The sequence below is a fragment of the Hakea prostrata genome, chromosome 5, assembly GCF_041222555.1.
Source record: "Hakea prostrata isolate BN-2017 chromosome 5, UWA_Hpros_2, whole genome shotgun sequence".
NCBI lineage: Eukaryota > Viridiplantae > Streptophyta > Magnoliopsida > Proteales > Proteaceae > Hakea > Hakea prostrata.
Genome location: NC_142604.1, coordinates 52,762,849 through 52,790,717, shown reverse-complemented (window position 1 = coordinate 52,790,717; position 27,869 = coordinate 52,762,849). Strand labels below are relative to the sequence as shown.

General features: G+C 37.0%; 3 protein-coding genes across 3 annotated transcripts; all 3 read right to left on the bottom strand.

Annotated features, from left to right (window-relative positions):
• Positions 1–6,897: 6,897 nt before the first annotated feature.
• On the bottom strand, positions 6,898–10,619 carry LOC149016487 (wall-associated receptor kinase 2-like). The gene is made up of 3 exons (XM_089154618.1): positions 9,364–10,619; positions 9,064–9,240; positions 6,898–8,162 (listed from the first exon to the last, which is right to left on the bottom strand). The coding sequence occupies exons 1-3, from the start codon at positions 10,268–10,270 to the stop codon at positions 6,991–6,993; spliced, it is 2,256 nt and encodes a 751-aa protein (XP_089010744.1). The 5' UTR covers positions 10,271–10,619; the 3' UTR covers positions 6,898–6,990.
• Positions 10,620–15,059: 4,440 nt separating this feature from the next.
• LOC149016486 (uncharacterized) lies at positions 15,060–18,540 on the bottom strand. Its single transcript, XM_089156766.1, has 4 exons — positions 17,781–18,540; positions 16,826–17,604; positions 16,579–16,778; positions 15,060–16,482 (listed from the first exon to the last, which is right to left on the bottom strand). The coding sequence occupies exons 1-4, from the start codon at positions 18,538–18,540 to the stop codon at positions 15,060–15,062; spliced, it is 3,162 nt and encodes a 1,053-aa protein (XP_089012892.1).
• A 1,084-nt stretch (positions 18,541–19,624) lies between these two features.
• On the bottom strand, positions 19,625–23,767 carry LOC149016485 (wall-associated receptor kinase 2-like). The gene is made up of 3 exons (XM_089155837.1): positions 22,618–23,767; positions 22,334–22,510; positions 19,625–21,343 (listed from the first exon to the last, which is right to left on the bottom strand). Exons 1-3 carry the CDS (start codon positions 23,471–23,473, stop codon positions 20,178–20,180), a joined length of 2,199 nt encoding a protein of 732 aa, XP_089011963.1. The 5' UTR covers positions 23,474–23,767; the 3' UTR covers positions 19,625–20,177.
• Between the last annotated feature and the right edge of the window lie 4,102 nt (positions 23,768–27,869).

Below are 27,869 nucleotides of genomic sequence, written 5' to 3'. Positions count from 1 at the left end.
AAATCGATGTAATTTATTGTTTCAAGCATTTTAAAAATATGGCTGCAAACTTGCTTTCTACTTCTAGTAAATTTTTTCAAAGTGATGGAGCCTTAGAGTTAACAAGAGGAGCTTTCAAAAATTATCTTGATGAATGTGGTATTGTATCCAGGATTTCATGTCCTCATACTCCAGAACAAAATGGAGTTTCAAAAAGAAAACACAGACACATTACAGATATAGGTTTATCCTTTCTATTCCAAGCTCACATGCCCAAAGAATATTGGTTAGAAGCCTTTACTGTTGTTGTCTATTTAATAAACCGGTTACCTACACCGGTATTGCAAGGAAAATCTCCTCATGAAGTACTGTTTGGCTTAAAACCAAAATTTTGTTTATTAAGAGTTTTTGGCTGCCTTTGTTACCCCAACTTGACACCATATAGAGAAGACAAATTATCGTCAAAGTCCAAGGCTTGTGTCTTTCTTAGTTACAGTCTTTATCACAAGGGTTATAGATGCTTAAATAAGGACACTGGCAAGGTATATTTATCTAGACATGTTATTTTTGAAGAAAATGAATTTCCCTTTTCAAATCCCCCTTCACACCAATCATCAAACAAACCACCAGCTGAACTTATTTCTCTATGTGTTTTCATCCCACACACCCCCACCAAATGTGCCTCCACTCACTTCACATTCTTCTTCATCTGTTTCAAACAACCAACCATCACAAACAGACCCTACAACATCATCATCAGCTATATCAATGGCAAATCCAACCCAAGATGTTAATCAATCCCCACCAACAATAGACCAACCACAGCCCCAACCATCTCATCTTATGATTACTAGGAGTAAAACCAATTCCGCCAAACCAAACCCCTCTCTCTCTTTACTCACTATTAGAGACCCAATACCTCAAACCTTTCTCACCACCATCTCCAACATCCCAACTGAACCTAAAACCTACAAATCAGCCTCAAAAGACCCAAAGTGGATTGATGCAATGCAAAAGAATACAAAGTTTTTATAGACAATCAAACTTGGAACTTGATGCCTTATTCCAAGGGTATAAATATTGTAGGTTGTAAGTGGGTGTACAAGATCAAGACAAAAAGTGATGGTTCCATTGAGAGATACAAGGCATGATTAGTTGCCAAGGGGTTCAACCAGCAAGCAGGAGTGGACTTTCATGAAATATTTAGTCCAGTTGTAAAGCCAGCCACCATTCGGACAGTATTAACCGTTGCACTCTCAAAGTCATGGCCAGTACATCAACTTGATGTGAAAAATGCCTTCTTGAATGACAACTTAGCAGAAGATGTTTACATGGAACAACCACAGGGGTTTGTTTCCACATCTAAACCAACACATGTTTGTCATCTACAAAATGCAATTTATGGTCTCAAGCAAGCTCCACGAGCTTGGTTTCACATATGCAAAACATACCTACAAGAAGAAGGTTTCAAGCAAAGTGTGGCAGATCCTTCCATGTTTACACACAAAACCCAAGGTACAATGACAGTATTGTTGTTATATGTAGATGATATAATATTGACAAGACCCAATGAAGTTGCAATTCAAGAGGTTATTCAAAGCTTGAGCAAAGAATTTGCAATGACAGATTTGGGACACTTGCATTACTTCTTGGGAATTGAGGCTAATAAAAGTTCAGATGGTCTTTTACTCACTCAAAGTAAGTACTCCATCGATTTATTAAAGTCTACAGGAATGGAGACTTTAAAGCCATGCACAACCCCAATTGCAGTTGAAACAAAGTTATCATCAACAACAGGTTATCCCCTACCTAATCCAACACCATACAAACAATTAATAGGAGCCTTACAATATCTGATGATCAGTAGACCAGATATCTCCTATGCAGTCAATCAAGTGTGTCAGTTTATGCAATCTCCCACATAAGATCATCAACACGCAACAAAACGTATTTTACGCTATGTCAAGCATACTACTGGTGCTGGTGTTCTCTTGAAACCAACCCAACTTTCTTTCATAGCTGCTTACACTGATGCAGATTGGGCAGGATGTCCAGACACATGCCGATCAACTAGTGGGTTTTGCACTTTTCTTGAGGATAATTTATTATCGTGGCCTTCCAAGAAACAACCTACAATATCTAGATCAAGTACGGAAGTTGAGTACAAATCCCTTGTCGTCACAACATCTGAGTTACTATGGCTTTGTTATGTTCTACGTGATTTGCAAGTACAACTTCCAAGAGAAATGTAAATTTATTGTGATAATGTGTCTGCAACACAAATGGCTGCAAATCCAGTGCTACATGCTCGCACAAAACATATAGAAGTGGACTATCATTTTGTTCGAGACTTGGTTAAAAACAACACCATAAAAGTGCACTTTGTTCGGTCAGATGATCAAATTGCAGATGTGTTTAGTAAGGGCTTAACATCACAAGCTTTCTTCAAGCATAGAGACAAACTCTTGCACCTTGCCAATGCAGAGTTTAAGGGGGATGAAAGACCATAACGAATCTGTTATGATTTGAATTTGATTTTTGGAATTCAATTTTTTTATTCAAGTTTTGAATTTTGAATTAAAATTTGAATATTGTAAATGAACCTTGTACAAAAGTCATGTTTGTTTATAAATACATAAGACTTACCCATCAAGGTTGCTTTACCCATCAAGGTAAGCAACATACTTATCAAAATTAGAGTTTTTATTTGCATTCTTTCAAGTTTGCATCTAGTTTTTTTACTGTTGAAATTGTATGCTTTCTTTCTTTCTTTCTTTCTTCCTTCTTCTTCTTCTTTTTTTTTTTTTTTTTTTTTTTTCATGTAATGTTGATTTTGTAAGAATTTTATTTTTAATGAAAGAAAACATTCATTAAAACTTAAAAGAGTTATTTTGTAAGATATGTTTTCCATTAGCGATCCTCATGCTTTAATTTACCTATGTTTTATGAGGAGAAAAATGTCATTATTATTAATTTACCTATATTTTTAATGAATGGGCTCACGTCTGAATATGATAAAATAATTCAGAGGTGAGTATGCCCCACATGGAACCACACAACATGTGTGGTAAAAAAGTGTTAGTGCTTCTACGATGGGGAGGTGATCCGGATTCTCATTATTCCCCCCATGTTGAATCTTGGTTTTGCCCCTGGTCATTGATAGTGATTCAACTGTTGAATGTTCTTCTGTATTTCCTTCATTTTCCTAAGAGTTTGAAAAGAAAATGATGATCTTTCATCATCAAAGAAAGAAAATGCATTGCAAGGTTTATGCAAATTGGCCTAATCCCCTCCTCTCTTGTGCTCACTAACCTTATCTCTTGGGCCAACCTTTTTGTCCTAGGCCTGGTCCAATTCATATGATCTTATCTTCCCTCCTTACCCTAATTCTGGGCCACAGGACCAACTCCAAATATTGTGTTGTATTTGCAAGTTCACGATGTCTTCCAACTAATATTGTGAAAGAAGGGATATCATTCCGAAAAGGATCGAATTAGCCAAATTACATATTAATTTCAAAAAAACATATAATTATGTAGTCGATCAACGTGTAGAGAATTAATTAAAATCAACTACTAATTATGCTAATGAAAACACCAAATAAATGAATTAGGCAAAAATACTAGAGCCTCAACTTCACCAAACATATCATGAATTTTAGATCTCCCCCCCCCCCCCCTTTATGCAATTAGTTTACTTTCTACCCTTGTCGATAGGATATCAAAATTAGGTCACCTCACCTATTATTCATGAGGGTTCCTAACACAACAAATCCCTTATACTTTTTACTGAAAAAATATCAATTCAATGCATTGCATGAAACATAGAATTTGTATCAATAAACAATATCAAATAAATCACCTAACTTATTATACATTAGATGTAATTGATCATTCTTCAACCCTACGTCTAGCATCAAATCTCCACTGTTACACGTGTGAGAGTGTGCTGCAAATTCATGAATGGTGATCAAGCATACACATTAAGAAAAAATTAAAAAAGCCGAAGAGTAGAGGATTGTATTGCATGAAGAAGGAAATAAGTAATTGAATTTATGAAATGATCCATCTAAATTCTAGCTAAAAAAATTTGAAACATGATAGATGAAGAAGAAGAAGAAAACATCACTCTAGACTAGGTGGTCGAAGAAGAAAAACTCCACAGCAGGCGTCTCCAGTCCTACACTCTAGCGTCCCAAGCAGCTCCTCTCTCCAAAAATCGTCCCCTCATGCAAGAGTTCCCTACCATTTTTAAAAATTGGTTTCCTAGATTACATTGGAAAAGACTCTCGACTCAATCTAATGCAATTTAAAAACCTTCCTAATTATAATCTAACTTAACTAGGACAGACTTGGCTAGGCAGCATTCATTGTGCTTTCTTTCTCTGATTAATTAGGACTCCAAATAGGAAGGTAGAAAGTGGGGAAAGGGGGTGGGGGGGGGGGGGGCGAAGGGATTATATATATAAATATATATATATATATATATATATATATATATATATATATATATATATATATATATATATATATATATATATATATATATATATATATATATATGCAATGTTACAGTAAAATGACAATAAAATAAATATAAATCAGTGAGGCATGCATAAAAATATAGCCAATAATTTTTCAAAATAATATTCATGAAATTAACCCATCACCAAACCTTTCCCCCTTTTGCCTTTCATGTGGACCAAGCCTCCTAGTCTTGTCTCTTCTTACCAACCCTGATCTCTTGCAGCCTCAACCCCTTCCATTTCCCTCCCCACTCGGCCCTTGGCCTAGCCCAAACTCACCTCTTCCCTCTCCTAGGGGTATAAACGGATTGGATTCAGATCGGATAATGGTAATACCATATCCACATCCTATTATATTCGGACGGATTTGGATAATATCCTATTGGTTTTAGACAGATTCAGTTGGATTTGGATGATAATCTGATAATTAATTTTCTTAAGTAGATTCTTCTAAATAGACATGAATAAAAATTGAATACAGGTTTTTGACTACCTGTTGACATCTTTACCATTTTGTTCATAAGGCTAGGTTTGAAATTTAACAATTTTGGTAATTATTTTAGTAGATATCCTAGAAAAATTGTCACATATCTCAAGTAAAAAAATTTAAATAAAAAAATCCAAATAACTTAATCAGATAATTTAATAATTAGTAAGAAAGGGTATATCATATCCGCATCCTATCAGTAATTGGACGGATTCGGATACCACTGAAGAGATGCAAATGCGAATTTAGAAGCAGATTTCGATTATCCATTTACACCCCTAGCCTCTCCCATCTTCTAAGCTTGATCCAACTGTTTCTTCCACTTTGAGTGCGATCCAGGATTCGATTCTTCAAATAGGACGTGTAGAACTGGGCAAAAACCGAAGAGGAATAAGTTTGAAAGCCTCGTTTAAAGCCAATTAATTGAATGGTTTAAGATATAGCTTCAGCTGGTAATGAAAGTATTGGGTTGAATTGACCCTGGACCAGTGGGCTAGTCTGGTTGAACCAATGAACCATGCCATAAAAAGAGGTTTAAACGCTTTGTAAGATAAAACCCTAGACTGGAATCGAGAGAAGAAGAGAGGAAAGAATAGAGGAAATGTCAGGGTGCTGAAACTGGAGAACGTTGAAACAAGGGTTCTGTAGACGATTTAGAGTTGGAAAGGGTAGAAGTGATACTCGCCTACAAGGTGAATCTAGAAAACCTAACAATTGAAGCAATAGAAAGTGATATTAATCAAGATCTAAACACAACCTGGAGGTAAGATCTGAACCTAATGCATAATTTCTCAAATTAGGTTGGGGCGATTCTTGCAAGAAACAAAGGGTAATCTGGACCTAGCCAGTGCTGAACCTAAAATAGGTTCGTTTGATTGATGTTGGGAGGTGAAAACTGTGTTCAACTGCCTCTCTAGGGGTCGATTTTAAACCCAAGTATAACATATAAAGGTTGCTTGCTACTAGCTTGATGAAGGAAGACTTTATCTTTGTTCTCAAGTCTTCTTAGATGAAGAAGAAGAAAAATAAGAAAAACTAATTTCGGTCTTTAGTCTGTTAGGCTCTTTTCTCAGCCTTTAGTGCATTTGTCTTTATCTTTGTTTTGCTCTTGCTTTAGGCCTTGTTGGCTTTGTTAAAGGCTCAACCTTTGTTTCATTGTTTTGTCCCTTCATTCTTCTCTCTTTTAGGTTAATGAATTCATTATTCACCTAAAAAAAATTTTGACTTGTATGAAAGCATTATGGATCTAGACTTTTTTAAAGGATTGAGCCAGTCTTGAAGCTCTAAAATTAGATATTTTAACTATATACTTGTAGTTATCATCTAGTAGCATACTGAAAGACCTAGACATTTCTATGGAGGAAAGGTATAGAATGAGGAAAGGGCAAATGTGCCAGTGCTCCAGTTGTTTCCACAGCAATTCCTAGCAGTTTTTGAATGTAAGTGACTATTGATCCTCCTTATGGATATGTCCGAAGTGAACTACTAAAACAACTTATGCATGAAATTCCTAAAGAAAGTAGGTGAAAGAAGTATTATATAGCCCGCTTCTGAACAACTTAGTTTGATCTGATCTTATCTTAAGATTTGATCAAATGGATGATATCTTTTTTTTTTTTTTTTTTTTCTTTCTTCTTTTTTGGTTAAAAGGTTGTTTATATTAAAGTCGGAAAAAATAGAAGTACAGCCATAGAATAATACACGGGTTGAGAGGAACCTCAAACACTCAATCCTGCAACAATAGTTGCCCCAAATACACTCAAATCTCACAGAAACCTCATGTTCTTGAAAGAGGAAATAAGATTAATTCCTGTTGTTGTGTCTCATAAGATTTAAACACCAATATATCTCTCACATAATTTATGTAGTGGTTCACCCCCCCCCCCTCCACCCCCCCAAGAAAAAACCCAAAAAAAAAAAGGGGAAAAAAAGAGAGAAAGAATTTATATGGTGGTATATTTACATAAGAATAAAGTTTTGATGCCATGCTACTAAAGAATTACCTTGCCACCATGCTAAGATCATCATCAGTTAAGCTATAACCCATCTCTAATTCAAGAGCTGTATCAATTGAACATGTCCATGCTTCACCTAAAAAGGGTTGAGTCTCTAGATTCCGTTGCATGGATGGTTGCTCATACATCATCTTCAAGGAGTCAAGCTCCTTCGCAACTTCCTTCATTGTTGGCCTTTCTTCTCTATTGTCCCTTACGCAGTCTCTTGCAAGTTCAGCAACTCCCAATATTTGTTCTCTCTTTTCATTGGAGATTATTCGAGCATCAACAATCTGAAAAAGATTCTCATCTTTCATTGAAGATAAAAAATATGTCACCAAGGTTGAACAGTCCCCAGATTCTTCAAAGAAAAGTGCCTTTCTCCCTGTCAAAAGCTCCAGCAGAACAACTCCGAAACTATAAACATCACTCTTATCACTTAGCTGACCAGTAGGATAACATTCTGGGTCTAAGTATCCGTAAGTCCCTTGTATTCCCGTAGTCTTTAGAGTTTGATCTAGAGGAACCAATCTTGAAGCTCCAAAATCAGATACTTTGGCCCTGTAATTATCATCCAATAATATATTTGAAGACTTGACATCTCTATGAATGATGGGTACTGAATGAGAAGAGTGCAGATAGGCCAAAGCATCTGCAGTTTCTGAAGCAATTCTTAGGCGATTTTCCCATGACAGAGAAGAAGCTTGATTGTTGCAATGTATATGTTGGAAAAGTGTCCCATTTGATATGAACTCATAAACTAACAATGGCACCTCAGTCTCTAGGCAACAACCCAAGAGCTTCACCACATGTCTGTGATTGATTTGAGAGAGGATATCAACCTCATTTATAAACTGAATAATCTGGCCTTTGTCCATGATTTTGGACTTCTTTATAGCAACTACTTTGCCACATGATAAGATTCCCTTGTAAACTGTACCAAATCCACCTTGGCCAATTATTCGACTCTCATGAAAGTTACTAGTTGCTTTCTTTAGCACATTTATAGAGAAAATCTTTGCCATGTGTTTGACCCCTTTCTTGGAAGCGATTTGTTGTTTTAACAATATACCTCCATTTTGTAAGAAGAACTTTTCTCTAAGCTTACGCCTTCTTTGGATTATCCAGTACAAAAACCAAATGAAAAGAGAAAGAAAGAGACAGCTTGCACTAGTACCTGCATAAAAACATATGTTGATATTTACTATTTATATTAAAACTTATCTTTACCATTGAGGATTTTATTTAGATGCTCAAGAGTCTCTAAGCAGCAAACCACGTTGTATGGTCCATTGCTGTATGCAAGTTCTCCCCCCCCCCCCCCCCCACTTGGGCATCCTAGTGGTAAGGGATAGGTTGGATTTTTATCTTATCCTTGGAGGACCTCTCAATGAGTGGTCATTAATGAATAATGAGAGATTATCATGTATAAATAATTCAATGGCACTCATTGAATTTATCCTGACCTTTAAATTAAAATATTTTAAATAATTAAATTATATAATTCATTAAAACTCATTGGGAGAATCCTCTAATGAGAGGAGCCAAAGCCGGGATAGGTCTTAGTTGACAAATTTTCTTTCTTGTTTGTGTTTTTCTTGTACCTCTCCTAAATGCAATTTCACATTTAAGTGGTCTCAAACTATACACCTTGGTGTAATTAGGATGTTGCGGATTTAAACAGTGCCAGTAGCCAGATTGACAAGAAAGATAATCTATCTAATTTCAAAGTATCATTACTATCACTAGTTGCAGAGAAGACTTTTGGAAAACAGTACTTTGCACACATGCAATTTCACTTCTCCTTTTGGGAAAACAATATTTTTTTCTCCTCTTCTTTCGAGGAATCACATTGAGACGTGGGCATTTTCTAGGAATAAGGAGAATACAGGTTAAATTATGAATTTTCACTTGTTGTCGCTATTATCTATGAATCAGATCCAACAATTTAAAATTTTTTCTAATTGGCAGGATTTTTATCGAAGTTTTCTTTTGAATAGAATTTCCTTTTGTCTTTTTTTTTTCGAGATAAACAAACAAGAAGATGATACAAAATATATAATTTAGAATAAACTTACTTGCAATAATTTTAGTCACTCGAATGCGTGAGAGGTCTTGTGTACAGCGAGTTCCGTTATGCTGACCATCACCGTAGTAGCCTTTTTGACATTCGCATGTGTAACTTCCGTCTGTGTTATGGCATTTAGCATTCTTAGCGCATGAATTGGTATTTTCATCTTCACATTCGTCGATGTCTTCATCACCAACCCAAACCACGTTACAAGATCAATGAAAATTTGTTAGTTCTACTGTGACTGACAGATCTGAAATGACAATTGAAAGAAAGAAAAAACCCAGAAAGAGGAGAAAATAGTTACCTATGCATCCTACTTCAGGAAGATAAGGGTTGCCATGAAAACCATTTTTGCAGAAACAGCGATAACCATGGCCATTGGTTGAATCAGAGCAATAGCTATTCGGACCACAAACTTGAGAGTTTGCTTCTTGACATGTTTGATTCCCAATTGCCCAGTCTAATACCACAGGGGTCTTGGATCTGTCATAGCTACGAGCAGAAAGAACTGTTGAATCAAAGCTGAAATGGGTTGGATCTCCAAACAAAGCAAAGCTGCAAGGGTTGAACATATGATTCCTTGTGTGATTGTATTTACTCTCAAGATTCACATAGAAGCTTTTGAGCCCCGGAGGGATAGAAGCTTGACAACAACCAATTCCAAAACAAGTCCCATTTGTTACATTATCCATGCTACCACACTGAGACATGCACCCACTGGTATAGTTTTCATCCCAAGAATCAGTTAAATAGGCCAAGGTATCACAACCAATGGCTATGAGCTTGTTCTTCTTGGCTGAGAAGGTGTATGGAATATCTGATAAATTATATTTGTAAGCAATTACAGTTCTCTCACCTGTAGCATTGAAACAATCAGAAGAAGAATAGTTAGCCTTCAGTGTGACTTGGGCTTCCATTAATGATATCTCCACAACTTCTCCAACATGATCATTTCCTCTATAGGTTTTGAAGCTACCATCTTCCTGAGCCTCGCATGTGATATTGTAATGAGGATCCATAAAGCATCCGTATCTGTTACCAAATGGGTATGGTATGGTCACATTTCCGCATTTTTCCATGCAACCTGGCAGGACTAGTTGTGGAACCAGCTTGGCTATTGCACTTGGCGATTGAAGCAGGCAAAGTAAAATAAGCATCATCTTCTGAAGATTCAGAGCCATTGCTTCCCTTACAGTTTCCTTCTCCTCCATCTATCTCTCTACTTCTCCTTACCTGATCTTCAGAAGGAACCAACTTATTTCCTTTTTCTTTGCACAACTGCTACTTCTCTTCTTTCTGCTTTCAGTCACAAATGGCTGAACTGTACATCCAGATCTACTGCAGTATGGCCTATTTTGTAAATCATCCGAAAATCAGATCTTCACCCCCAAGGGTTGGTTGCCGTGTGAGACTGACCCTGTGGCTGGCCGCTGGATGGTTGGCTGATGATGACCTTCGTCTGCTGCAGACGATCTGGACCTGATATTTGCCTTTGAAAGCTTCCCTTCTGTATGCATTTTTGGAATAGATTTTGGGTCAATCGCTTACGGATAGACTTGTAGTTGTATGGAAATTCGAGTTTTAAATTTTTTATAAATAACATACATACAATAAAGAGTAAATTGCAATGGCATCCCAAAATTGGAGGCCTTACACCACTAACACCAAACTTTATGTTTGAAAAATAGAGACTTCAAAATTAGATTTTTACTAGTTATATTTGTCAAATTTATCATTGAAAACAGTTAAATCACTGTTTATTTTAAAAAATATCCGTATAATAAACAATGTTTGAAAGATTTTAAGTGATAAATTGAACAAGTTTATCCAATAAAAATTCAGGTTTTGGGTCTCTGTACTTTTTAAACATAAAGTAGGGTGTCAGTATTATAAAGCCTTCATTTTGGGTGCCAGTGCAATTTGCTCTAGGATAAATTAATAAAAATATATAATGAAATGTTTTTTTCGTAGATATTTTTCTACCATAAAAATACAATTTCTTGTTAGAGGCCTAAAGTCCTGAAAGTCATTGGTTTAATTTTTCGTTCCTTTCATACTTTTTTTCAGCCCTCCCATTCTCAAAACGCGTACACAGAACTCCTATATGAGCAATTTGCTGGACATGGACAATTTGCAAAATCATGATATTTTTTTTGAATATTTTACCTATGTTATCGTCGTGTCTTTGCTTAAAAACTTCAATTCACCTACTTTGAAGCAATAATATATTGGACTAAAAATAGAAACAATAATATGGACCACATAGATAGACTTCATTTATGCCTAGATCTATGTGTGAATTCGAAAGAAATTGAAATTTTGATCTAACGACTCAAAATATTTCACTTAACTGTTTTAGGCATTAAATGAGTAGGACTGAAGCAAAGTCCAACGAAGCAAAGTCCGAGCGAATCTAAATCTCATGTTGTTAGAATTCTTATAAGAATAATATCTTGTACCGTATCAGAAAGGTCGACGACATATTTGACTCTTTGCTTCAAGAAAAGATGGGACATGGTTTCTCGTAAATTGTGATGGATAAGTGCATTTCAACAACTATCGAATTCAAAATGCAACAACGGAAAGGAGTTCAAGCAAAAACATCGAAGACCCACGTGATGCAGTGGGGTTAACGAATATTCAACGAATGGGTGGTTGGGTGGGCTAATAGGACATCAGTAGGTATGCTCGGGGGAATTTAATATGTGTGTCCTTCTTAAGGTTTGTATTAATTTCTATGGATAATCTTATCGCTAATAAGAAATATTTTAATATTAAATGCTATTAAATAAATATTTAGTATGAAAAAGACTCAATGGGAACATGATATTTAAACTGTTCAGCCAGATCCAATGACTCATAAACAAAGAGTTTTAAGAGTATAGATTCCAATGGAGAAAAAAATAATATAAATTGTTAGAATCTTTTGGAAACCAATAGACATGGTATGGTGTGGTTTTTATAATGTCTTGAGTAAGGAACGAAAGTTTGCCGTGGTTCGTTACTTGGTGAACTGGGTGAAGTCACGCCGAAATTTCAGTAAGATTTAGTACAAAATTTGACCTCTATTTGAGGGGTATTTTTGATCATTTTAGACTCACACTTAATGTTTATCCTAATTTGATGCTAATAAATATACTGAAATGACTAGTTTTGCCTAAAACCTCATCCAAATCGGTGTTCTCGATCAACAATACTTAACTGTATATGGGTAAAACTGAAATTCTATAATATTATTTTAAACAATTAAACCAACATAAATATGCACAAGAACAGTAAAGTGATAAACAATAGTTACCTCTCAGATAAAAAAATCTACGAAACATTCAAATTTGTGTGAAATCTCGTTTAATTGTCGCAAACAATGCTATATATATTTGTCAAGAATGAAGCGGGACTTAACTCGAGAAAGTTAACGGAGGGGATGTGTTTGATATATTTGCTAGATAAGAGGGGGGAGGTGGGGGGGGGATGTTTTTTTTTTTCCCCCCCAGGGGGTTTTTTTCTTTTTTTCCCCCCTGGGGGGGGGTAAGTGATATTAACCTTTTTATTTTTATTTTTGGTTACAAAACGGGGTCAAAAGACCCAAAAAACAAAACAAATCAAACTAGAGCACAACTCTTGAGACAATCCTCTCTAAGGATGTCTGTCATTTCCTGCGGGGGATCATTGAAAAAGACCAGATCATCTCTTCCAATTAGCCGCCTCTTAGACAACCAATCAGCAGCCTTGTTATTTTGACGCCTCACATGACTAAATCTAACATGGCCTCGAGAAGCATATAGGCTTCGAATTTCAGCAACTAATCTTCCCATCGATCCTTGCTCATTAACTGCTGGTTCCAGTAACCTTATGGCCTTCAGCGAGTCTGATTCTATTTGGAGTGGCCATGCTCCCATATCCAATGCTACCTTTACCCCTTCTTTGATTGCGCGCAGTTCCGCCTCTACTACATGGCATAGAGGAATCTTGATAGCAAATCCTCCTCTGAACAGGCCTTCTTGATCCCGAATCACCCCAGCTAATTGAGCGTAGCATTCCTTCACTTTCATAGCAGCATCCGTGTTGCACTTAAACCATCATCTTCTAGGGCATGTCCACCCTAAAACTTCCAATTCTTTACTTGGATCAAGAACAGGGCTTCGGCATGTTGTCCAAGCTTCCTTATTGACTTGATAAAATTTTTCGATAATGAGCATACCATTCTCTGGTCTGGAAAAATCTACCTCATGGATATCTCGATTTCGCCATCCCCAAAGAAATTGTAGGGTACACACAAATCGCTCAGGCCAATCGTTGCTCCATTTAGCAGCAAACCCACAGATATTGGCATAGATCCATTCCTGCTTTTCGCACCTAAAAAACCATATTTGATTTCGTGGTTTAACCATACATTTCCAAATGCTTCTTGCAAAGCAACAATCCCTAAATACATGTAATACATCTTCTACCTCTGTCATGCAAAGATTGCATTTATCATTATCTTGAAGATGCAAGTGGCGCTTTCTAGCATTAGTCATCAACCTATTCTTTACAACTAGCCAAAAGAAACTGCAAAATCGGTTTGGAAGATGAAGTTTCCAAGAAGTATTCCAAAAATTTTCGTCGAATATTCCGATATCTACAGCTGGTTCGTTCTTTATTAATGTCTCATATGCAGAGTGTATCGAAAAAATACCTTCAGTGGATGGGGTCCAAGACATCACATTAGATCCATTGTTACTAGAGGGAAGTGGGATATCCTTTAGTTTGGTGCAGATTTCTGTAGGGAGGTATCCCTCAATTTTTGTTGTCCATTCCATGCCATTACTTTCCAAGTATTGGTTAACGACTTCCCACTACCACTGACTGGGAACTGGAGAAATCACATGGTCTTCCAAATTACCTTCTATATCTAACCAGTAGTCCCTCCAGAAATAAGTGTTCCTTCCACTCCAATTTTTATTTTGCAAAGCTCTTTCATTCTATTTTCAACTCTGCAGATAGCTCGCCACAATGGAGAATCAGGAGAGGTTGCTTTAAAGGGATGTTTACGCCTTTTTGATCCATATTTATCTTGAAGAACTGCTGACCAAAGTGAGTTTTGCTTTTTAACCCCCCAAGCGAGTTTCATGATAAAGGCTTCATTCATCACCCGAAGCTTCCTAAAGCCTAAACCGCCTTCCACCTTCGGTCTACAAATCTCATTCCAGCTCACAAGATGTGCCCTTTTTTTCTGATTTGACTCGCCCCATATAAAGGCTCGAGTTAGTTTTTCAACTTCACCAAGGACCCCTTTTGGAATCAAAGCTGTCTGCATCGAGTAGTAAGGTATAGTCATTACAACTGATTTTGCCAGGACAATTCGTCCCGCTAGGGAAAGCGAAGAAGCTTTCCAACTGGAGAGCCGATCTGATACCTTGTTAATAATGTATTGATAAGTACCTTTCTTGTCTCTTTTATAGTGAATAGGTACCCCTAGATATCTGCCCAAATCATCTGTCATGGTAAAGCCGCTTCTTTGTGCAATCTCCTTTGCTCTCTAGCTCTCTACATTTTTGGAGAAGAAAATAAGGGTTTTCTCTGTGCTCACTTTGCTTCCCGATGCATTGCAAAATTTATCCAAGCATTCCTTCACAATGGTAATTTGCTCTAGGGAAGCTTCTGCAAAAAGAACTACACCATCAGCGAACATAAGATGGGAGATTCCCATCCCCCCTTTACGAATACGACCAGGGATCCACTTCCCTACATCCAATGCATCTTGGATACAATGGGTCAATCTCTCCATGCAAAGGACAAATAAATAGGGTGACAAAGGGTCCCCCTGGCGAATTCCTCTGGAAGGTTAAATTCTTTTGTACCTTCCCCATTCCAGAGAATTCTAAAGGTAGGACTTGTAACACACATTATAATCACATCAACCAGTTTAGATGGTACTCCTGCTTTCAAGAGTGAATCAGCAATAAATTCCCACCGGATTTGATCATATGCCTTTTCCAAGTCGATTTTAATAGCCATCTAATGGATTTTTCCTCCTTTTTGCTTCATGGAGTGAAAAAGTTCTTGTGCAACAATGATATTATCCTGAATATTCCTTCCAGGAACAAAACTGACTTGATTGGGTGCAACAAGGCTAGGCATAAACTCCTTCAATCTGTTAGTTATCAACTTAGTCAGAATTTTGAGGCTGACATTACAGAGAGATATAGGCCGGAATTGTGTAATCTTCTCAGGTTTGTCTATTTTGGGAATCAATACTAACAAAGTCTCATTGATCTTAGTCTCTAACTCTCCATTAAAGGCTCTGGCCACATTCCTGCAAACATCTTTACCTGTAATACTCCAAGTTTTCTGATAGAAAGCAGCTTGAAATCCATCTGGTCCTCGAGCCTTCCATGGACCAATTTGATGAGTAGCACGATAAATCTCCTCGTCAGTAAGCTCATTACCAAGAATAGATAACCAATCATGGTCTAAAACTGGGAAACTATGATCTGTTTGGAAAGGATCTGAATCAATATTATCCTCAGTAAAGAGTCTTGTGAAATAATTGACAACATGATTTTTCAGATCTGCATCCTCAAAAATCCATTGATTATCTTCTCCCTTGAGGCCTTCAATTTTATTTCTCTTCCTTCTGTTTAAGGTAGATATGTGAAAATACCTCGTATTCCTATCACCTTGTAAAGTCCAATTTTTCCTCGATTTTTGGGCCCATAGAATTTCCTCTCTCTGCAAAACTTTTTCAAGTTCAACTATAAGATCCTCTTCCAATCTCCTTAAATAAGGGTTATAGGGTCCTACTCCAAGTTTTCTTTGGATTCCCCCTAGACGAGCATACAAACTTCTTTTCGCAGCTTCAATGTTCCCGAAAGTTTGTTTGTTCCAAGTAGACAATTTTTCTTGCAAAAGATGTAAGGCATCTGGCAAAGGATGGTTTGTTTTCCAGCCCTGTCGCACAGTATCAACAAAATCTGCATGGGTGAACCACATGGCTTCTAATCTGAACGGTCTCTTTTTGTAGGGACTTCTAACTGATTCTGTCTCAACTAGTAAAGGATGATGATCGGATTTGATTCTGGGCAGCACTCTAACTATAGAATCTGGCCACAAGATACGCCACCCACCTGAACAGAGTGCACGGTCCAGCCTTCGATAGATTCTTTGATAACCATTCCACTTGGGTCCTCTCCAAGTAAATTTTGGACCCACAAATCCCAAGTCTATAAGATTGCATAGATTTAAATTTCCTCTAAACTTTGTACATTTTCTGATCGACACCGGACTTCCACCTCTTACTTCAGATTGATCAAGTACATCATTTAGGTCTCCCACTACTAAATATGGGTAATGATATAAATTCAATATAGTAGCCAAATCCTCCCACCCTTCATTTCGATTGGATTCAATGGGGCTGGCATACATAGCCACAAGACCCCACCTATTATTATTGACAGTATCCAAAATTTCAATAAAAAGAAATTGGGTATGTGTATGAATAAGAGATACCTGATAACTTGTATTGAATAAAATGAACCAAATGCCTCCTGATAGCCCAACTGCATTGCTTTTAAAGTGACGCACACCCTTAATTTTAGTTATGACACGCTCCGCCTTCTCTCCACTTATTCGAGGTTCCATAATAATAACACTATCAGGATTATGCTTTTGTCTATAATGCTTAAGAGTGGTGGCAAATGCTTTATTGCCCGCTCCCCTTGAATTCCATGCAAAAACCTTCATAAAGAAACTTGATATGGGTTTTGGTTACCGTCATTCATCACCATATCATTCCCAAGGGACTGGTCTTGTCCTTCATTGAGCATCGGTGCTTCGACCACAATTTCATCCATATCGTCAACTTCATCAGGAGGTTTACCTTGTTCAGGTAAGAGAGCAAGAGAGCAAAATGAGTGGTTACTTTTTTCAAAGCAATTTCCACTTCTCCCACCCATTAGATTAGGATCAAAATTCTCCACATCCTCTTTTTCTCCTATTTGGTCATGCCTCTGAAGTTCCTCCTCATTTACAACTTCTTTAGTCAAATTTGTTATCATATTACTTGCCTTCTGTAACTCCATTGGTAAAGAGTAGTTAATCACATGTTGGCCACTTGACGGCAGCCTTGTACTTTTTGAATTCTCTTCAATATCCTGTCTAGTCTCTAACACACCTCTTTGATTATGATTTCGAGGAGCCATCACGTTTCTACCCTCTCTTTGATGTGTGATACGCTGCCACGTGGCCGCAACACGAGTCGTGCTAGTTTCCAAGTTGGGTACTACTTCCTGATCTTCTTGGGAAACCATTGCAAGTGCTGCAAATCTAGAACCTGATCCCACTCCATTAACTTTATTTCCGTCTTCCGTACCACTCTGGCCTCCTCTTTCCCGTCTGCCATTTTTCTCTCCGGCATTATCAGACGGGTTCCAGCGATTGTCTTTTCTGAATTTTGTTTTCTGCACATATAACCATGGACCATATGTATCTGTTGGTGCCCTCTTTGCCTCAGAATTTTTAGTGGTTTCAAACGCTTTTTGTGCAGCCTCTTTGGTTTCAGGCGCTGGTCTCCGCCATAGAAACTAGAACATTGTTCTTTATGATGGCCATATCTTCCACAATCATAGCACAACAAATTCATTGACTCGTAGAGAATTTGGTGAACACGGCCTTTGAGTCTAAACTTGGACAGCAAGGGTTTGGATAAATCAATCTCGACACAGACCCGCGCATACTTACCGTGGACAGCTTGGGCTGTTATTGAATCGATTTTAATTACGTTTCCTACTCGGTTACCCAGTCTAATCAAGAATCGAGTATCAAAATACTCTATGGATACGCCAGGGAAACGCACCCATACCGCCAATTTCTGCAGCACTTCTTCCTCAGGGTTGAAATCCGGTTGCCATCTCCTCACTGATAGATAGTGATCAGCAATTACCCAAGGACCATCAACTAGGGCTCTCTGAAAATCTTCTTTGAAAGCGAATTTTGCAATATAATAATCATTGCCAATGTCAATAAGGTCCAACGCTCCTGTAGGTTTCCATAGGGCTGATAATCTACAGGACAAAAACTTAAAACCCACCGTTTTTCCTACCAGTTTAACAATCAAGGTCTGCTGCCATGGTTTCCGCAATCTTTCTTTTTCTTTTTTGGACAAGGTAATACTAGGGCAGAAAGCATCATCTTCCTTCTCACCATCATCCTCATTCTCATCGTCCGTGTCCCATTCAGAATTGGGTTGGTTCAAAAATCCATCATCGTTGAAGCCGTCGATCTCCTCAGTCTCCATACCCTTTTCTTGGCTAGGGCTAGGATAATTTCTAGTTATCATCTCTGCATAAGATCGTTGCACCTCCACCGGTGGAAGATTTACATCTGCTCCATGACCTCGCTTAACTTTCTTATTGCTTCGTTGCATCTGGTCAATTTCCTCTTTCGATGCTCCATTCAAATTTGTTTCAGCAATCGCATCTCCCGCAGCCAATCTTTCCATCTCTATCATCTTATCAATTCCTAATTCTTTAACTTTGAAGACTAATTATGATTTCTGAAATCCACGATAGTTAAAGAGAAACCCACAATAATAATATCTTTTACTCGTGATCTTTGTTTTAATAACCTTTTTATTTATAATATAAAATCAAATAGCAAAAATTGTAGACAAAATAAAGAAAAAAGAATATAAAATCAAATAAAAAATTAAATAAATAATAATAAAAAAGAGAAACAATAAATAAATTGATAAATAAAAAGAGTACCTAATTGTGGGGAAGATTTTTTCCCCAAATTTTCTTTAACCCACGCTTATAAAAAGGGAAGAATAAATCGGAAGAAAGAAACATAAGAGAATAAATAAGAAAAAAAGAGGAGAGGGGAGAGAGGAGATATGAGAGAATATAGGAATTGAGGAGTAGTTTCTAATTATAAATGTCATTTTGAATATCTAATAAGATTTTTTTTCTAAAAATTTCCTTTAATCCACGTTTTATAGAAAGAGATGAGAATAAATAGGAATAACAGATGTGAGAGAGAAGTGGGGAGAATAAATAGGAATTGAGGAGTTAGTTTTTAACTAGAGATGACTTTTATACCCATTATTTTACATTTAAAAGTTGTTCTCAATATTTTGGGGAGGGGGCAAATAGTGACATTTCACATGTGACAAGAGAAAAAAGTGGAAAAATGAAGAAAATTAATATAAGAAATCCAAAATTTAAGGGAATTAATGAAAATTTTGAAAAATCCGGGTGGCCATGGCCCCCGGCCCCTTAGTAGGTCCGCCCTTGCATGTCAAGTGATGGATTACCCCTTTGAGGCATGGAAAATCGTCGAAACAAAGAAATAGAAGTCCAAGACTCAAGGAAGTCCATGCACATGCTAACAGCGAGTCTGGATCCTTTAGTCATCAGGGCAAAGGTCTATGCTCCTCTTACACTTCTCCAGCACAAAATAGAGATGTGGCCCATGTAGTGTTCACTAAGGGTCTCACTTCGGATTCACTATGTCAATGTTTAGAGATGAGTCCAACCTCTATTGTATGGTGAAAAAATGTTAGGAAAGCACAAACTTTTACCTTAACAGATAGAGAATCCAGACTTCTCCAATATAGCTGCCATGATTAATGCCTTCTAACATTAGAAAATTAAAACAAAGTTGGTCCTTTTGTAAATTATTATATGTGTGGCTGTGTGACTCTTGCATCAACACAATTCTATTTAATAGATGAATTAGTGATTGAAATTTCTTTTAATTTTCTTTTCACATTGAATTGAGATATATGATTTTAGGATCGAAACATATTTTTGATAATCACAGTCATTTACACACCTCAATCTAATTATAATTTTTATATAAAATAATAAAAAAATAATGAGAATTTAATTTGAGGTGTTGGTTTTTTCCAAATGACCTAAGAAAAATTCCTTAGGATAGGATTGAAAAATATTGGATCAAAGTTGGTACAACAGCACTAGGCTTACTAATGTAATATCAAGTAGGACATGCCTTCAATGAATTTCATTTGCAGATGCCTTTTCCTCACCTGCACAAAGAAGCTTTTTATGAATAAAATAATACTGAACTTCATAAACATGGAAGTATGATGCTATGTCAAACAATGATTAATTACCTTTACAATGAGCTACGATCATCACTAATTAAGCTATAGCCAATCTCTATTTCAAAAGCTGCATCAGTAGAATTTTTCCATGGTTCACCAAGAAAAGGTTCAATCTCTTGACTATCTTGTATTGATGGTTGTTCATAGAACATCTTCAAAGAATCAAGCTCTTTTGCAACTTCCTTCATTGTTGGTCTGTCCTCCCTCTTATCTTTTATGCAGTCTCTTGCAAGTTCAGCGATTGCCAAAAATTGTTCTCTCTTCCCATCAGTTATAATTCTATCATCAATAATATGAAAAAGATTTCCGTCATTCATTAAAGATAAAAAATATGACACCAATGTTGTACATTCCCCAGATTCTTCAAATAAAAGTGGTTTCTTTCCAGTCAAAAGCTCCAACAGAACAACTCCAAAGCTATAAACATCACTTTTATCAGTTAGTTGGCCTGTAAGAAGACATTCTGGATCTAAGTATCCATGAGTCCCTTGAATCACTGTCATTTTTTGAGTTTCATCAATAGGAACCAATCTTGAAGCTCCAAAATCAGATACTTTAGCCCTATATTTATCATCCAATAATATATTTGAAGACTTAACATCTCTGTGAAGAACAGGTATTGCATGAGAAGAGTGTAAATACGCTAGAGCATCGGATGTTTCTGCAGCAATTCTCAGACGATTTTTCCATGAAAGATTGGGTGCTTGCTTCTTGCTATGGATATGTTCGGAAAGGGTTCCATTAGAAATGAATTCATAAACCAATAATGGAACCTCTGTCTCTAAGCAACAACCCAAAAGCTTCACCACATGTCTATGATTGATCTGAGAGAGGATATCAACCTCATTTATAAACTGTAAAATCTGGCCTTTGTCCACAATTTTGGATTTCTTAATGGCAACTACTTTGCCACTTGATAAAGTTCCCTTATAAACTATACCAAACCCACCTTGCCCAATTACTTGACTTTCATGGAAGTTATTAGTTGCCTTCTTTAATGCCTTACTTGAGAAAATCTCGGCAATATTTTTTGCTCTTTTATTTGAAGCAATTTGCTGCTGCAATAATAAACCTCCATTTTGTTGGAAGAATTTTTCTCTTTCTCTACGTTTTCTTTGAATTGCCCAATACAAAAACCAAATGAAAGCAGATAAACCTATGAAACCTCCACCGGTACCTATATGCATAAAATCACATTTATATAAGTAATCCTTAACATTTGTTGCAATAACAACTCTTTCATTATGTTTCCTTTCCTAGCTAGGTCTTTAGGATTTGAATCTATGACACTTCCCAATTCAAGTAGAGTGAAAAATGAAACGAAGTGGGGTGGGGGAAATCTGAGGGGGTCCATCGTGGCTGATGGTGCTTATGCTGCCAACATTAAGATTGTGCCATCTGTGTCTTAATCAATATTGACTATTGATTTTGAATATAGGTTTAATGAATCTATTCAAGTTAAATGAATTCTACATGATCCCAATGTAATCAAATAAGCCAAAACAAGGGGAAGAAAAAGTGGGGGAAAGAAAGAAAGAACTCTAAATCCCTAAATCCATCTTATTCTAGCAACCAAAAATCTATTTTCAATGTAACCAAAAAAAAATCTGTTTTCAAAAAACATACTTATAAAATAGAAAAAGGAAAAAAAAAATGAATACGAAGAACAAAAGAACAAAATCAGTTATTTCTTAACTTTTTTTAATAAATAAATAAATTCATTAATCCAACGGATGAGAGGAAATTAAAGAAGAAAAGAACCAGGGAACAAAGGCAATCTTAGCCAAAGAAGACAAGGCAAAAAGGCTCAACAAAAGCCACCAAGGCTAAAACCAAAAGGGAAGTGACGGTAAAACCGTAAGAGGGGGGAACTCGATGGCACTAGGAATTCCCCCTTTTCTTTTTCTTCTTCTCCCCTTTGAGGCATTGAAATCCTCATGCATGCAAGAAAATTGATTTTGTTTGGTTTAAGCGCCGTTAATGCACTGAACCTTTAAGCGAGATATCATGAACCGTGGAATCGAGATCTCGATCGAGATTTCAATGTGGACTAAAATGCACAACCCGGCCGCTTAATATCATGCTGAATGGTTCAGCACATTAATGATGCGGAAGCAAAGCAAAATCCCAAGAAAATAGCAAACTTGTTATGTATAAATGAAATTACCTGCTACAATTCTTATCACCAGAATGCGTTTCATGTCTTCAGTACAGCGAGAACCATATATCAAACCGTCACCATTATAGCCCTCTCGACATTGGCAGCTATAACCCCCGTAGGTATTAATGCATTTAGCATTCACATCGCAGGAATTATTGTGTCCATTTGCACACTCATTTATGTCTTCATCAGAACCATAAAAACATCCACAAGAATGACCAAAATTTAGCTGCTGTAACAAAGTCTCGATAGATAACAACAAAGGACTCCAGAAAAGATAAGATACATACCTTGGCATCCTTGAGGAATATAAGGGTTGCCTTCAAAACCATTTCTGCAGTTACAATGATAGCCAGGGGAATTGGTTGAATTAGACCAATCGCTGTTTGGCCCACATGTCCCACCGCTAATTGCCCAATCCAACACAATTGGAATCTTTGATCTGTCAAATGTATAACCAGCTAGATATGTTGAATTGAAGGTGAACGATTCAAAATCACCCAGGAAAGCAAAGCTGCAAGGGTTAAACTGTGATTTCGAACCTCGAATACTTTGATTGCCAAGAGTCACTACAAAATTCTTGAGACCCAGAGGGATTGAAGTTTGGCAACAACCAATTCCAGAGCAAGACCCATTGATCACACTATCTGTCGAATCACACAGTGATATGCATCCGCTAGTAAAATTTACGTTATCTCCACCAAAATTTGAATCCAAGTAGGCAACAGTGTTGCAACCAATGGCTATGAGCTTATTTCTGGTGGATGAGAACCTGAATGGTAAATCTGCAACGCTATACCCGAAATATGAACCTTGTGTTCGCGTACCTGTGTTGTCATAGCATTCAGAAGAAGAATATAGATCTCCCAGTATGAATTGAGCTTCTAATATTGATATCTGAAGAACCTCTGTGAGATTTGCATAGTAGGGTTTGAGGGTGCCACTCCGATCATCGCATGTGAGTTTGTAATTATCATCCTTGTAGCAGCTTTCATTGAGGCCAAAAGGGTATGGTATCTCTACGTCTCCGCATTTGCTCTCACAACCCAGCAAGGCTACTGGTGGAACCGCAGTGGCTATTTGTACTAAGGAAATAAGAAACAGCAACGGAAGATTCAGAACCATGGCTGCGCTTAATATTTCCATCTGATCTCCTCCCCTTAACTGGATGTGTTTTTGGGTATCCTATTCTATCAAAGAAATCTATACATATATATGCTCAAGAAGAATGCTTCTTTGTCACCCTCTCTCCATTGAAATTGAGGCTCCCAAGGTATTGGTTGTCAAGGACTCAAGGCAACTAGTCTCTCCTCTCTAAAACTGGTGAGAAATTTGAAGATTTCAATGAAGCAGAAAGACTTGTTCTTTTTAGCTTCCTTCTTGGACGTAGCAAGCAGTAGCCATGGAAGGAAGTCTTCTGAAATGCTTCTGTCGGTGGGAATTGACCGAGTAGCCAAACTACTTTACCTCATCTTCTACCAACTAACCCAATAAAGGAATTGAAAATGAGAAGCGACGAATATATATATATATATATATATATATAAATATATATTATATATATATATATATATATATATATATATATATATATATATATATATATATATATATGAATATGGTTTTGATAACCTGCTACTAAATCTTCCACTGCTTCTGCTAAATCAACAGTACTGAGCAAGGTAATTTATAATCCGTTTTGTGACATCATCGATGAAGACTTCTGATGAATATCCGAAAAACAAACAAAAGAACGGCACCTCATGGCTAAGCATATTATTATGAAATAAAATATCGTATTATTTAAAGGGTAGCTTGGTAACGACCGCATTTCCTAGTGAAAAGGTCATGGATTTGCTCATGGTATATGTAAATATATCCATCTACATGTTTTTTAAAATATGTTATAGAGATATTGAATTATATTTATTAACTCTCTTCTAACTTTTAAAATGTGAATCAACTAATGTTACTTGTGGTTCGTGTTAGAGATTCCTATACTTAAATGTAAGATTTTTCGCTAAGAGGAGTCAACACGTAATTTAGGCTTGATTAAGAAGACCCACACGTAAATTTCTCGATTATCAAACAAAGTAATATAATATTCGAAGGATATCCTAAGTCTTGCAAGTTACCAAAATCTTAAGATTTGTGTTGTTTAAACTAAGTTTAATTGAAAAATAACGAGATTAATTGAGATGCTATTGCTTTTGCAAAAGCTTTCAACTTCGGGCATATTAAAATGTTCAGTGATTGTGTTCCTATCGTCACTTTCATGAATGGAAACTCCCTATCTTTGAATTGAACAACAGAAGCCATTCTCTGCCACTTAAAAGATCTCACCCGTGATTTTTATTCCTATTCAATATTGGTATTTTTATGGGTCTGAGAATGCCATGGCTGAGTATCTCACCTCTGGCTCCTCAAGTTTAAAAATTTCTAGAGTTTGGTGGATTAACCCAGTCAGATTCGTTTTCAGTAATTACGTTTTTCTTTTTAATATATTTAAATTAGTTATAATCAAACAAAGGGCATGCAAGAAAAGTACTGAATATTTGGTTTGATAACCTGCTACTAATTATTCCACCTCTTCTACTAAATAAATAAAACTGCGCAAGTTAATTCAGAATGCGTTTGGCGTCCACGGAGAACGGTTCTGAATAAAATAATAATAATAATAATAATAAAAAGAAAAAAGAAAAACTGAATCTTCACTAAGCATATTATCAAATAAATAATATAATATTTAAAGGGCATTGCAGGTTCAAGTTACGCCAAAATTTTAAGATTTGTCGAGAGTTCTATCAGCTATGTCTAATTGAATATGACAAGATTAAATGATAAATTTTTTTTTGGTGATAATAAGTACTTTATTGATTGAGAAGAAAGCCTTGAGGATGCGTACCCATAAAGGAATCAAAGAGCAAGATCCAAGTTAAGAAGGGGGGTGGGGAATATCTATACACAAACCACTACTAGTTTCATGCTGCAGATTTCGCAAGCTCGTTCGCAGTAAAATTCGCCTCACGGGGAACATGAGCGAATGTACATATGTAAGTGGTAGATTGACTAGATTCACCAGTTGCAGCGGGATGTTGGATTGAGAATAGTGAGGACGAGCGCCTGATTATCGCTTTCCACATGAATATTCGAGAGTTGATAATCACGTGCAAGGGAGAGTCCACGCCGAATGGCTTGTGCTTCTGAGATGAGTGAGTCTTGACATCCTGCTCCTTGACCAAAAGCAAAGACCACTTGATGGTTATGATCTCGTGCTATCCCGCCAATTCCTGATCGAGTTGGTTATGAGAAGGAGGATCCGTCCACATTAAGTTTGATCTTGCCTGGCATCGGGGGTTCCCATCGAATGACCCTTGGTATTGCTCGCTGTGGGTTTTGAGAGAAGGATGGGGAGAATTCAATGAGAGCTTCACAGAGCTGCTGGAGTGCCACCTGTGGCTACGGTGTTTGAGGTGAGTAAGTGACAAAGTTATAGTAACCCCAGAGAATCCAATAGGCTATGAGGGTTTAAATGGCTTGTTGTTTGTTTGAGGTTGATGGGGGTATAGTTGGTGACGAGGGCCTAAAGTTGAGAACTGAAGGGTTGTGTTGGGTCTCCCTGATGAAGATTTAGAGTATGCAATAAGTAAAGGGTGAAAGGATAAGAGGTGAATAGATGTTGGGCGGAAGCAGTTTGGATGCCAAAAGTGGTGCACTGGGAGGGTACTTGGCAACCTCACAATAGCAACAGGTCTACTATGGGTAGCTTGCAATGGATAACCTTCCATAAGAAAAAAAGGATGCGAGGTGGGAGGGGGATATGCCACAATTTGAGCCAGTTGAAATTGGATGATGAAGTACAGGTGTTATGAGGATCTGATGCCAGTCGATAAATCATTTGAATCATAAGATTAAATTTTTTTTCTTTTTCGAGATCAGTAGATTCAATATTCAGTATTATGCGACATTTTAGGAGATGTTTCAATTAGATATGAAATGCTTTAAGCATTCTGTGATCTTCACAAGCATTATTATGTCCTCCCCTGGTGTGTGAGGACATTATCATAAATTAAATGTGGGTCATCTTTATTTTTGTTGGGAAAAGTATCGATATTGGGTTCATTTTTCCCATCTGTGTATAAGATCAACGAAGAAAAATACAAAAAGGTACTTGTGAATTGTGATATGTGAATAATATTTATGTGACACCCACGTTTATATTACATGAAGCTACATAAAAATAATGACCACAAAAGCACAAGCTACATGGTTCGGCTTTGCCTGCATCTACTGGCATAATGGGACTTCTTCACTATGAGAATGGAGATATACAATTTGTACAATCTCGGATTTAGAACCAAACCCAACATTTTACACAAAACTAGATACCCCTGTACACCCTCTCTCAACTCAAAGTCTCAGCTATTAAAGAGATTACTCACCCACTACTCTAACTTTGATTCAATCACAACTCACATGGTACTTGAGATCACCTCTCTCCCTTTCTAGGTGTTCTTTCAATTCTTGTTGTATCTCCCAAAGCAAACCCCTACATCTACATTGGTGGGGAGGATTTTCTCACGTTTCTTCTATATATATCTACGTGTTTCCGAAAATGATGGTAGTGATTGTAATGGAAGGAAGGGTGAAAGGGCAGAGCTGGTTCATGGCGAGGAACAACACAAGCGCTCAGGAACTGCAGACGGCGTTGGAATACCCATGTGGGGCAGGGGCAGACTGCATGCCCATCCATTTACAGTGGGGGAAGCACAAGCTTCTGGCACTTGCGACTTCAGCGGCACCGCCTATACTGCCATTTCCAATCCCAGTTCGTTCTCTCTCATCTATTCGTCTCTCCAGGGTTTGCTTTGCCTGAGTAAAATTAAATTATCACTCAAGGAAACTGCTTTTGAAATTCATTTATCTCAGTCCATGAGCAGATAAAATAGAGTTTTTACCTCTGCATCTGGGGATCTTTAGGCAAGCAGGACGGTTTACCTAGAGAATCTATGCTAAGAATAATATACACATACACAAGGTTCTTCCCACTCTTTGAACCAATCATCATACAATATTCTTCAAGGAATTTGAAGCATCTTCTCGGCAAGAAAGAGAATCACTGCAAATGAGTTTTAGATCAATAAGATTTCCCCCATAAATTTTAAGCAATGGTGAAGTTCCAGGTTTCTAGTATAGATGCCTATATATATGAATATTTGTTAGAATAATGATAGTTGAAGAGAGAGAAGCGTTGAGGAGAGAGAGAGAGAGAGAGAGAGAGAGAGAGAGAGAGAGAGAGAGAGAGAGAGAGAGTTCGTGTAAGAGAGAGAGAGAGACAGTGCGTGTGAGAGAGAGAACAAATATATTATTCACATTAATTTTACAAGGAGTTAGTACAAGGCTTTATATAGAAAGAGAGTCATTCTTCTCAGTGTTCTAGGACTCCTGAGTTACAGTGTGAGTTTACATAAAATATTGACCAGTGTTTATACCAATCAGTATCAAACTCTTCTTTGGGTTGACTAGAGTCTTTGTGAGAATC